We start from the raw sequence: 11,451 nt of genomic DNA on the forward strand, positions 1-11,451 counted from the left end.
GTCTAAAAATGGCCAAGACAATTTCTGTTCTTTTTGAGTCACTTAGAAGAAAGAAGGAAAAACTATGAAGGGGAAGGGCAAACACTGAACATGGGTGCTTGTAAACTAGCAGTCTTTGAGGACAATATATAAATAATGTTACTAAAAGTGTTAATGAATTGTAGCAATACCTGATAGTTAATGTCTCTTTTAGCTTCTTTCTCTTAATGACCCAAGACACTCATAAAACACATATTTTGTATGCCCATTTCTTAATATTAGAGGCCTGGTGCACGGATTCATGCACCAGTGGGGTCCCTCGGCCTGGCCTGCAGGGATCGAGCCAAAACCAGCTCTCCAACATCCCCTGAGGGGTCCTGGATTGAGAGAGGGCAGTTCTCGGGGTGACGCACCCTGGAATCCTGGAATCAGGCTTCCTCTTCTCTGGTTCCGGGTGAGTCACCCGAGAACCGCAGCTGCCAAGTCACCACAGCTTAGCAGCTCCTGCATTGAGCATCTGCCTCCTGGTGGTTAGTGCATGTCATAGCTACCGGTCAAAGCATCTGCCCCCTAGTGGTCATTGTGCATTATAGCTACCGGTCAGACGGTCGGATGGTCTCTTAGGCTTTTATATATAGAGATATTTGTCAAATGAAAGGATTCACAGCAGAGCAAGTTAGTAGTAGCTGATTGATAAAATGAAGAGAAGACTTAGCTACAGGTTGTAAACTGGTGGCCTAAGAATGAAATTAGACTTGCAGATATATTTTGTGGAGTTTCACAATTTTGACTGGCATTGTGTCAGGAAATGTTTGAAATTGTTGTCAACATTTAAAAAGCTGGAGCTTTCATATGAAGACCATTGGTTAAAGCCACATTGCTGTTTCCATTCTTTCTGGAGAACTTGTCTTTGTTTGCTGTAGCTCATACTGCTCTTTATTATCTCCTTTGGCTTTCATTTGCAATGCCTGACTGGTTCTTACAGTCATTGACTTTGTAACCCCTGACTTAATGCCAAAAGATGAGGAGGGATCCTTTTGTGGTCTAGGTTAGCACCTTTAGGTCTTAAAGAAAACCAATGAAAAGAGAGCTAGTAAAATTTTTCTTTTGATAAAGAAAGTGTAGATCACAAGTTAGAATAACATTCTTATACTTTGTTTTGAAATGCATTATAATTAAGTGAACTTTCATTTAAATAGCAATAGATATACTAAACTACTCTGGTAGCTACTAAAACTCTTTTATGAAAGACAAAGAATTTACCTTTCTATGGAAATAGTAGCAGCTACTAGCTCCCAAAAGTTGCCAAAAAAAGCAGAATACAACTCATAGTGGCCATTGGCATATTGCATCATAAAGTGACAAAAACTTCCAAGGAACTTGCTTGCTCTCACCACCACCTACAAATTTGGGACAGAGTGCCAGTAAAGATACATGTGCAATTTGCTTTTCCCTCTTTTAAAAAAATTTTATTGATTTTTTTTTTAGCGAGATGGGGAGAGAAAGATAAAAAGAAACATTGATTTGTTGTCCCACTTGTTTATGCATTCATTGGTTGATTCTTGCAACTGCCCTGATTGGGGATTGAACTTGCAACTTGCTTTAACCAACTGAGCTACCTGGCCAGGTCTACAAGTGTATTTTGGAAAGCAATTGTGTCACAGGATGCCATTGTTTTGCAACATTTATTCCCTGGTTCAACAACGAAGAAAAAGACCCCTGAGAAACAAACAGTACAGTGAGAGGGGAATCTTGGGGGCAGCGCTGGGGAAAGTGGCAGAACACAGCCACGTTCAAGAGCTTGGCTTGGTTTTCTCTAGCCAGTGCTGGAAGGTGACCATCATTTGGTTGTTTCAGATCATTTCCACTGGCATTTGCCTGGTCTCTCCTGGTTATGTGCCTCATCTCAAGGTGTTTGAGTCCTTCAGTGGAAGGCAATTCCTTAGTGACTCCTGCAATTAGCTGGTAAATCTGAGTTGACCTCAAAAATACATAATATGCATATGCAAATATGCATCCTTGCCATCATCTGACTATGGAACCTTGGACCAAAAGCTATAGTAGAAAGCTTGATTCTCTCTTCCCTAAGTCAGAAAATCAACCTGCCCCCCTCTCCAAAAAACAAACAAAACATCAATGGAATACAAAGCTGATTTGAGTATTTTATTTATAAATGTACATTTACTATAAAAGCTGTTGCATTTTAGACAACTTTTTATTTGTTTTTTACTATTTCTTAGAGGCATTTTAGAATAAATATTTTAAATGAAGGTTAGTGTAACTGATACAGAACATTGGCCCACCCAGAACAGTAACATCTTTTGGACGGACTCACACATGAGGTGGATCATTTCAGTTCGTTAAGTCTTACACTGCGTATAGATAACTACAATATGTATTGCATTAATACCACTACATAGAAAGAATGAGGAAATGGCATGAAAGTTTGCTAGTGAATAACAGTTACCCATTTTTTCTTAAGAAAGAGAAGGGACTGGCTTTTGGAGTATGAGAAAAAAAGTCAGACGTACTTCCTTGGGAACAATAAATCACTCACTTGCATCATCTTTTTTTTTTTTAAGCAAACACATTTACATAGTAGCTCCACAGAACAGAGCATTTTTTTTCCCCTGGGATCTCAAAGATTATTTGAAAAGAAATAGATCATACTCATTATGCTGCCTTGGAAAAAACAAGATCTAGTCTGCCCGAGCTGCCATGTAACAGACTCCAAATGAAATATAAATCAAATATAAATAGAAACAGTTGGCAATTAGAATTTAGAAAATGTTGGAGATTATTCTGTGCTGGTGACTATTGTTCATTATGGGAAAGCACATCTCGCAGTCAGAGAATGGGCTTTATTTTTCTTGACTCGATTCTAGCTTCAATACATGTACAATGAGTCTCACTAAGAAATGTGTATAAATGGGTCTGTGAAACCAGAAGAGAATGTGCAATATTCATATAATCCCTACATAACGGATGGAGTTCCACATGTAAAAAGTATCCTATAAAAATGGGTTATGAATGATCGTATTGTACATGTTTTTGTGCATTGTTTCTGGTAAAGTACTCTGCTAATATCATGCAAAGTGTAAACATCACATTATCAAAATATTTAATAAAACATGCAGGTGGTTAATCAAAATATTGAACTTAATCTGTACATTTTCAAAATTTTTTTCATGTTAATGTTTTCTATTTTTCTTTTTTTTAATTTTATTTATTTTTCCCTGTAAAACAGCAAATACCTCCAGGAGAAGTCTTGGGAACTTGGAAGTGACTTCATCTCTCTTCAATGTACTGCATCCATAATTCATACTGTGTGCAACAGCTTTGCATTTTCTAAGGCACAATTTTTAATGAAGTGATGTGTGAATTTCAATCTAACCGCAGCTCATCCAAATGACAAAATGGTCAAAATACCTCCAGTGGCTGAGGGAATTTATGCACTTATATGGAACCCACATGCAGAGAACCAATAAATAATTGCTAGCCATACTCAATAAGACAGAAAAAAAATTATTGCTTACGTAACAGAAGAACATCTACTTGGTCTCCTTTAATGACTACATGAATCTATTAGGCAGACATCCACAGTCTACATTCACAAAAGGTCCTCTTCACTTATTTGCCATCGTTTCAAGGCAGAATAAATAGTCCCCCTTTCCCCAGTCTTAAAGAAAACAACCTGGAGATTTAAAACGTGATGCTTTTTAGTCACTCGATTCCCCTCTTGGCCCGCTGAAACACCACACAGGGCTTAAAAAGTAAGCAGCTCGCCACAAGAGTTCCTCTCTGAAGGTCTCCATGAGCAAGGTTCAGCATTCTTGAGAGCAGAGAGAGCCGGTGATGTAGGAGAACGAGGAAGAGCAGATGTCCATTAGGGTGGGCAGCGCACATGGAACCTGCAGGTTCTTGCTGATGACACACCAGTGGCTTATCCCATCACGTGCCATTTGGATTCTATTAGGATGAACTTAATGCTGTTCTTTAGACACCTGTGCCCTCAAGGAGACCTTGCAGGCAAGGGTGAGCAGTGGTTTCACTTAATGAAGGACCGACCTCGATGAGGGTTTCCGGATGCCTTATGCTGAGTCTTTTATTGAATGTAGAGTCTGAAGAGGAGCAAGCAATAAAGCCCTGGTGGCTGGCATGGGCCCACCACTCTTTTGAAGATCAAACTTCCTCACATATTTTGGAAAGGACTTGGGAAATGATGACCAAAATGTTTTCCTCTGGGTTCCCCTACCCTTGGGCAATGTCCAGAGTGTAAGTCTAGCTGATAGTGCAAGGGTTCTCTTTATTTGATGTCCCAGGCTCTATCAATGACATAACCTTCAAAGCACACTAAACCTAATACTAACGGTGCAATAATTTATTGGTATGACTTCTGCCTCAAAAGGTAAGTAACACAAATGTTTCAGGATTACAGTATATATGATCAGACTAGTGTCATTGCATTAAAAACAAGTTATAGCTCAGAGCTATATGATGTGGTTTTTAGTATCTGAAATGCATTACTTGTAAGCTCCTGTCTTAAAAGACCCCGTGTCTCAAATTGGCATGTCTTGCACTTTCTGCAGCTCAATTTTGTAAACACAAAGTATTTAATTCCTAGAAATACTAAAACAAAACAGGTTTATTGAATCATCTATCTCATCAACTCCCCAAAGAAGAGAATAACACATTTTAAACCATAAGCCTGTTTGACCATGCTAAGACCTTCTTTTGAACTAGTCAGAATCATTATAGTTCAATATTCTTTTGTATATATTGTGCAAATGCAAAAAAAAGAGAAAAACAACGAACAGGAAAAACACGAACACTGTGCTATGAAAGAACAGATACCACCTTTTAGAATAGCCTTTCAGAAATTAGATGAATGCTGAGAAGCCCCTGAACATGGGATTCTGTTAAACAATTGCCAGGGGACACTCTCAAGAGAGAAGTGGTGAGTGATCTGGGGTCTTGAAAACCATGTCACAATGTTGTGGGTTGGCCAGCACCTGTGATAAAGAAATCAGAGCGACATTTGGTTAAAGTCATCAATGCTTCTTGCTTCAGATGTTTAAAGGTTTCCCAAATTAGCTATGTCTGCTGCCAAAGCCTCTTCCCTCTAGGGAAGAAAACCTGCCCCACCCTCCCGCTCAGTGTGTTCCCAGGAGGGGCAGTATTGGTATTACCCGGAGCTGGACTTCTGAGCCCCATCCCGGAACTTCACAGGAGCCCAAGTGATTCACATGCCCTGTAAAATTTGGTTGAAATCCTCTGGATTTCACCCTACACCATATGATCCCCATCAAGTTTTCTACCTTGCCTTCTTGGCAAATAAGCAAGAAAATACTCTCCCTTCTCTCAGTTTCTTTAGGCTGTGGTTTCTCTAAGAATAAAGACATTGCTACGGGAGGCATTTGGCATAGGATCTAGAAACAGGGTTGCTGGAGTAGCAATGAGAAACACAGAACACCCAGTGAAATCTGAATGTCAGAGAAACAACAAATACAACTTTTAGCCTAAGGGTCTATCCGATATGATATATGGGATATAGTAGTGCTAAATCCTGAACACGCAATATTTGAAACAGACGCCTACAAAAGTAATTCATTATTTATCTGAAATTCAGACTTAACAGGGCAAAAAAATATTTAACTGGGCATCTTGTCCTTTTTTTTTTTTTAAATCTGGCATCCCTATCTAGGAAGGATAGTTTGAGTCCTCTATTTCCTGCTGAAAGCTTCACAAACTTTCTCCTTCACTTTAGGCTCTACAGTTGTGACGAGGCAACTGCAACATTGGAAACGACCCTGGGGGTTTTGCATTAAACACATTTCGTGTGAGTGAATGATGGAACAGACACAAAGACACAGTCACCCAACGCCCAGGCGCAAATGGCACAAGTGAAACATGTGCCGGCTCGGTCCCTGACAGGTAATTTGTTTTGCGCGTCCATTGCCATTTACATACGGACTTAAAAACTGTTTACATTGCTTTTAGGAATTGCATTTTAATATGCCGTTATGCTATTTTTCCTCTCCAAGAGAAAAATTTCATTTCAATGTGACTAGTTACTTGAAGAAAATAGGATTATATATTCAGGTTTTATTATTCCATACAATGAAATTATTTTGTTTCACTTAGCATGCCTATGATGTAAACCACCCCTCGTATCTATCCATCTCCCCTCTTCTCAACTCAGATCAAAATCAAATAAAGAAAAAAGAAAAATGATTTTTAGCTATTTCTTTCCATTCCGACTCTTTTATTGCATCTGGGATATAGTCAACCAATTCAAGTGTATTTATATTTCTCTAGCTCATCATTATCCCCTCCACCCATTCACTCCTAACATATATGTTTTTCTTATGACACCAAGAAGAAAAATAAGCAGTATTTTCAGATGTGCTGGTCATTCTCCCTGTGATGTGCGGACTTAAAGTTTAGCCTAAAATTACATTAACATTTATCTGGAAAACTAAACATGAGAGTAGAGTTAGGAAAGTTTGGAAAAAATAATTAGAATTAAGGTGGCCATTATGACCCAGTTTTAAAACATATTACGAAGCTATAATAATTAAAATTGTTTGACATGAGATAATAAATAGATTAATAAAACATATAATACCAGAAATAGACCTAAATATATATGTGAACTTAGTTTATGAGAAAGCTGGCATTTCAAATTAGTGAGGAAAAAAGGGATTACACATTAAGTTATATTCACACAATTGACTAATGGGGGGCGGGGGGAAGCTGGATATTTATCTCATTTCTAACCCCAAAATACAATCCTGATGTCACAAATCTACATGTGAAAAAGAAAACAAAAAACAATCCTAGGAGAAATCTCGGCTACATTTATGACATTGGAGTAGTGAGAGTTTTTCTAAGTAGAATGCAAAACACAGAATCAAAAAAAAAGAAATAAAAAAAGGTATGTCAAGTTACCTAAGTAAACATCCTTTCTATGAAAAAAAAAATCATAAAGTAGAAAGGTGAATGATAAGCACAACAAGCAGCAAATATAAAATAAAAGGGAAATGTCTTGAATTTATAAAAGCTCATATAAGTCAAGTGCCAATAGAATAATGGGCAAAGGATAAAAAAGTACTTTTTTTTTAATAGAAAAAGAAATCTAAATGGTGAATAAACGTATGAAAAGGTGGTCAAACTTACTTATAATTAAAGACATACAGATTAAAGCACCTAGCAGAGTGGAAATTTAAAAGTTTGATGACATCCAGAGCTGACAGACATGGAGAGAAGGGGCCCTTAAGCACTTCGCAGGGAGAGAGCGCTTTTCTGGAAGATAGTTGGGAACTTGTCTGACAATGAGAAAGCACATGCCTTTAACTCAGCAGTCCCGCTGCTCACAATCTCCCCTGAGGAAATACTTTCAAATGTTCATCAGGACATATGTGCAGGACGTTCATGGGAGCATTTAAAAAATAAGATTAGAAAACTGGAAACGACTGAAATGCCCATTCATGGAGATTTAGTTTTAAATTATGATAAATCCATATAATGGGATTGTATGCAGCTATTAAAAACCCATTGAAAAGAATGAGGAGGAAAGACATGTTATATGGAAAAATTGTCAAGATATATCATTAAGCTAAAAACAACAGCAAGGAAAACTACGTGCAGAACACTGATTATGTAATTACCTTTGTGAAATAGAAACCAGCACATATGCATCTGGTGTGTCTGTGTGTACACCTATACAAACATATGTTCTGCCCCTCTCCCCAAGCAATTATTAGAAAGTGATCACAGTGGTTAACTTTGGATTTTTTAAAATTTATTTTTAATTTGGTATCTTTCAGAACATTCAATTTTCTAACCTTATACCACTTATAACTTTTACTTATTTATTTTTGAATGTCTAGGGAGATAGTAAGACTTTTTATTTCTTCTTAGTATCTTAGCATTCTAAAAAAAAATCATAGTAAAATATTGCATTAAAATAACCAAAGAAAAAATCCTATCTTTAGTCTACCTCCGAATCATTTTCTTATTTTTCATCTTCTGAGACTGTTACTGAAACTCCACAGTTCTTGTCTTTAGATTTGGAATTAAAAACAGTTAATGCCCCTTATTGTTGTATACACAGGAAAAAAATTCCTGGCCTAGATCCAAAAAGCTAATTTCCAAAAGAAATGACAATGAATCATCCAACTTCTCAATTAAAATAAAAATCTGGATGAAAACAGGTTACTGTCACCCAGAGGTGGGTTCATGTTTGCTTTCTGCTGGCATCCTTCAAGCACTTTAAATTATGGAAGTTCAGATTTATGGCGCTTTCCAAATCTGGCCCAACAGTCCTGCAACCTAACAGTGCCCTCTTCTGGTTCCATGGATCACACTCAGCTGGCTGAGAAAAAGTATAATTTATAGATGATAGAAAAAATCACCTTGAAAATGGGAATAAAGGGTTTAGTTTTCATTTATAATATATAAAGACAAAAAAATTCAGTTAAAAATATATTATATATTACACATGTATATAGGTATTTGTGTATGCATGGAATATGTATATATATATATAATACTATTTATACCAGATTTTATATGTTTGATACATAGTATCAATATTAATATTATATGTTTATACCATGTGTATATATATTATATTGGTATAAATATATATTTATAGATTATGTTTATATATGCTCTATATACATGGTATAAACATATATAATATATAACATAGATGTTACATGTGTAAATGATATATAATATCTGGTATAAATATATAAGATATAAATGTATATAATATAAAAATATAATATGTAATATAAATAGTCTAGTTTGATGGTACCAGCTCATCTCTAAGTTGGAACTGTTCTGAAGTCAAATGTTTATGATAGATCAAAATCACCTGGATTTGATTAAATTTTTATTTCACATAATTTTATTAAAAATGTATAAATTTCTCAGATTATACTTAACCTACAGCTATAAAAGAATTTAATTTCAATTTTTACTCTTAAAGTATTTAGTCTTGTAGATTTAGAGACCCTAAATTAGCTATAAAAAAAAGCTATAAAAATGTCACTTCCTTTACTTGGAGAAATAACAAAACATTCTTGTATTTCAAACACCATCTCTTCATCCACCCACCCTTTTTTTTTTTAAAGAAAGAGTTTCTGACCAATGAATTTTCATAGAAGAGTTGCTTGTTGTCTAGGCCATGCACCAGAAGGGCTATATTTATGATGGAAAGAGAGGCTGGATTCAGAGGTTTAGCCACTGGCTATTTTCAGATTTTCTAAACAGCAGCTGGGCAACAGCACCCCCTGGTGCCCCACTAACTGACATGAACCTTCTATGGTAGGAAACCCAGATACAGGGTCCAAGGGCAGGCTGCTCAAGGGAGCTTCAAGACAGCACATACTTGTTCAGCTCTGATTATGTGCTCAGGTATCTTGGCCGAGGGCAGAGATTCACAAAAAGCAGAACCCATCATTTGGCCTCTTGGGACTTTAAATTTAGTTGGGACCAACAAAATATTGTGTCATGAAACTCTTGAATGTAGGACATGAAGCTACTGAGGCGCTGGTGCTTGATTTGATGAACACTGGAGAGCCATTCTTCACACTTCAACCCCTCCCCACAATGGTGCTGGTCTTCTAAAGATATGCCTCGGCAAGCAAATAGTGCTTTACAGACCTTATATCTGCCTTCTATCTCACCCAAGTCTCTGTGGTGAGCTCAGGCAATGCCTCAAACTTGGCCCACAGTTTTTATCTGCTGGTGTATTAATGCACTTCAGGATAAAAAGAATTTGGCCACACCCAAGCAGTAACTTCTAATAAAAAACAAGTGGTAATTAAGGGGTTACTTCATTATTGCTTCCTTTATCTATCAGTGGTTCCCAAACTTATTTGGCCTACCGCCCCCTTTCCAGAAAAAGTATTACTCAGCCCCTGGAAATTAATTTTTTTAAAAATTTTAATAGCAGTTACTCATCACCCCCAAATGCACCTGTGGCCATCACCGCCCCCCTGGATCGCTGCAGCGCCCACCGGGGGGCGGTAGCGCCCACTTTGGGAATTACTGAAGATGTTAATAAATCTTTCCCTCAGGGTAGGAGTGTTAACTGATAGGCAGAAATAACTGAATTCCTCAAATGGGCCCTAGAAAGGCATACTATTGCACTCACTTATCTCAAGTATTTCACCCCAGTACTTACTTCTGGATCTCATGTAGCAATCATTACAGTTTAGAAGACCATTTCGAATCCTCACATCCGTCCCACTCATTGCATCTCCAAGCTGTCCTTTGCAAATTCCACACTACCGGGGAGAAAGAACAGAGGTTATAAGATGCATAAGGAATCTCTTTATGATGCTTAGTTATTCTTTACATGAATAGCGCAATAATCACTTCTACAACCTCCATATTTTTTGAGCATCTGCTATGTGTTAGATGCTACACTAAGAACTGACGGACAGCAACAACATACTTTTAGCATTTTATGGAAACTCCTTGCATTTTCCAGAGAAGGACGATGGTTCAGAGAAGTTAGCCGATTTGTCCAAGGTTGTAAACCCGGTAAGTGGTGTTGGGTTAATCCCAAAGCCTATGTTGTTAACCTCTATCACATGCCTTTTGTCAATCAAGATGGAAGAACCATTTTATTATTTTTTTAATTAAATTTATTGGGGTGACATTGGTTAATAAATTTATATAGGTTTCAAGTGTAAAATTCTATAAGACATCCTCTTTATATTGCATTGTGTGTTTACCACCCAAAGTCAAATCTTCCATCACCATATATTTGACCTCTGAACCATTTTAAACAGATTAAATGCTAGTGGTTTTAAAGAAACACATGGGCAGCAGGTTATGAATTAAAACTTGTCTGTGAATAATCACCTTACGCTTCCCAGCAGAGTTGGTAAGTTCTGCCAGATCAGAATTCCTAGGAAATAGCTATTCACCTTACCTTTCCACATTAAAGGCAGTGACACCAGAGTCACAAATCCACTGAGAACGGCACTCCTTTCAGCTAAGTCAGCTTGAGTGCAGACAGACACTGTGGGATAGACTGTGCTGGGTGCACCAGAGGAGTGGCAGTAGGGGTTGGTTCTTTTTTTTTTTTTTAATTGTTTTATTGCTTAAAGTATTACAAAGAGTATTATGTATGTCTCCTTTTTTTTTTCTCCCCTTGACCTTCCCCTAGCCTCCCATACCCCCCAGTGTCTTGTGTCCATTGGTTATGCTTATATGCATGCATACAAGTCCTTCGGTTGATCTCTTACCCACCCCCCCAACCCTCCCCGGCCTTCCCGCTGTAGTTTGACAGTCTGTTCGATGTTGCTCTGCCTCTGTATCTATTTGTTCATCAGTTTCTAATGGTCTTAAAGTCGGGGTTGGTTCTGATGCCAGCCTCTCGCCAGGAGAGCAGGACTGAGCTCACGGAGTAGAGGGCCAGCCTCAGACTCATGTTTTAAGGTCATTGGG

The 11,451-nt window shown here is 37.6% G+C and overlaps 1 protein-coding gene across 1 annotated transcript in view; it reads right to left on the reverse strand.

Annotated features, from left to right (window-relative positions):
• Window positions 1-3,468: 3,468 nt before the first annotated feature.
• Window positions 3,469-11,451, reverse strand: part of LIMCH1 (LIM and calponin homology domains 1) — an 81,029-nt gene continuing 73,046 nt past the window's right edge. The window contains 3 exon segments of the mRNA XM_023753667.1: window positions 3,469-4,991; window positions 10,178-10,280; window positions 10,864-10,909. Coding sequence (XP_023609435.1) covers window positions 4,966-4,991; window positions 10,178-10,280; window positions 10,864-10,909 — 175 coding nt within the window. The 3' untranslated portion in view covers window positions 3,469-4,965.

The sequence above is a fragment of the Myotis lucifugus genome, unplaced genomic scaffold (assembly GCF_000147115.1).
Source record: "Myotis lucifugus unplaced genomic scaffold, Myoluc2.0 scaffold_48, whole genome shotgun sequence".
NCBI lineage: Eukaryota > Metazoa > Chordata > Mammalia > Chiroptera > Vespertilionidae > Myotis > Myotis lucifugus.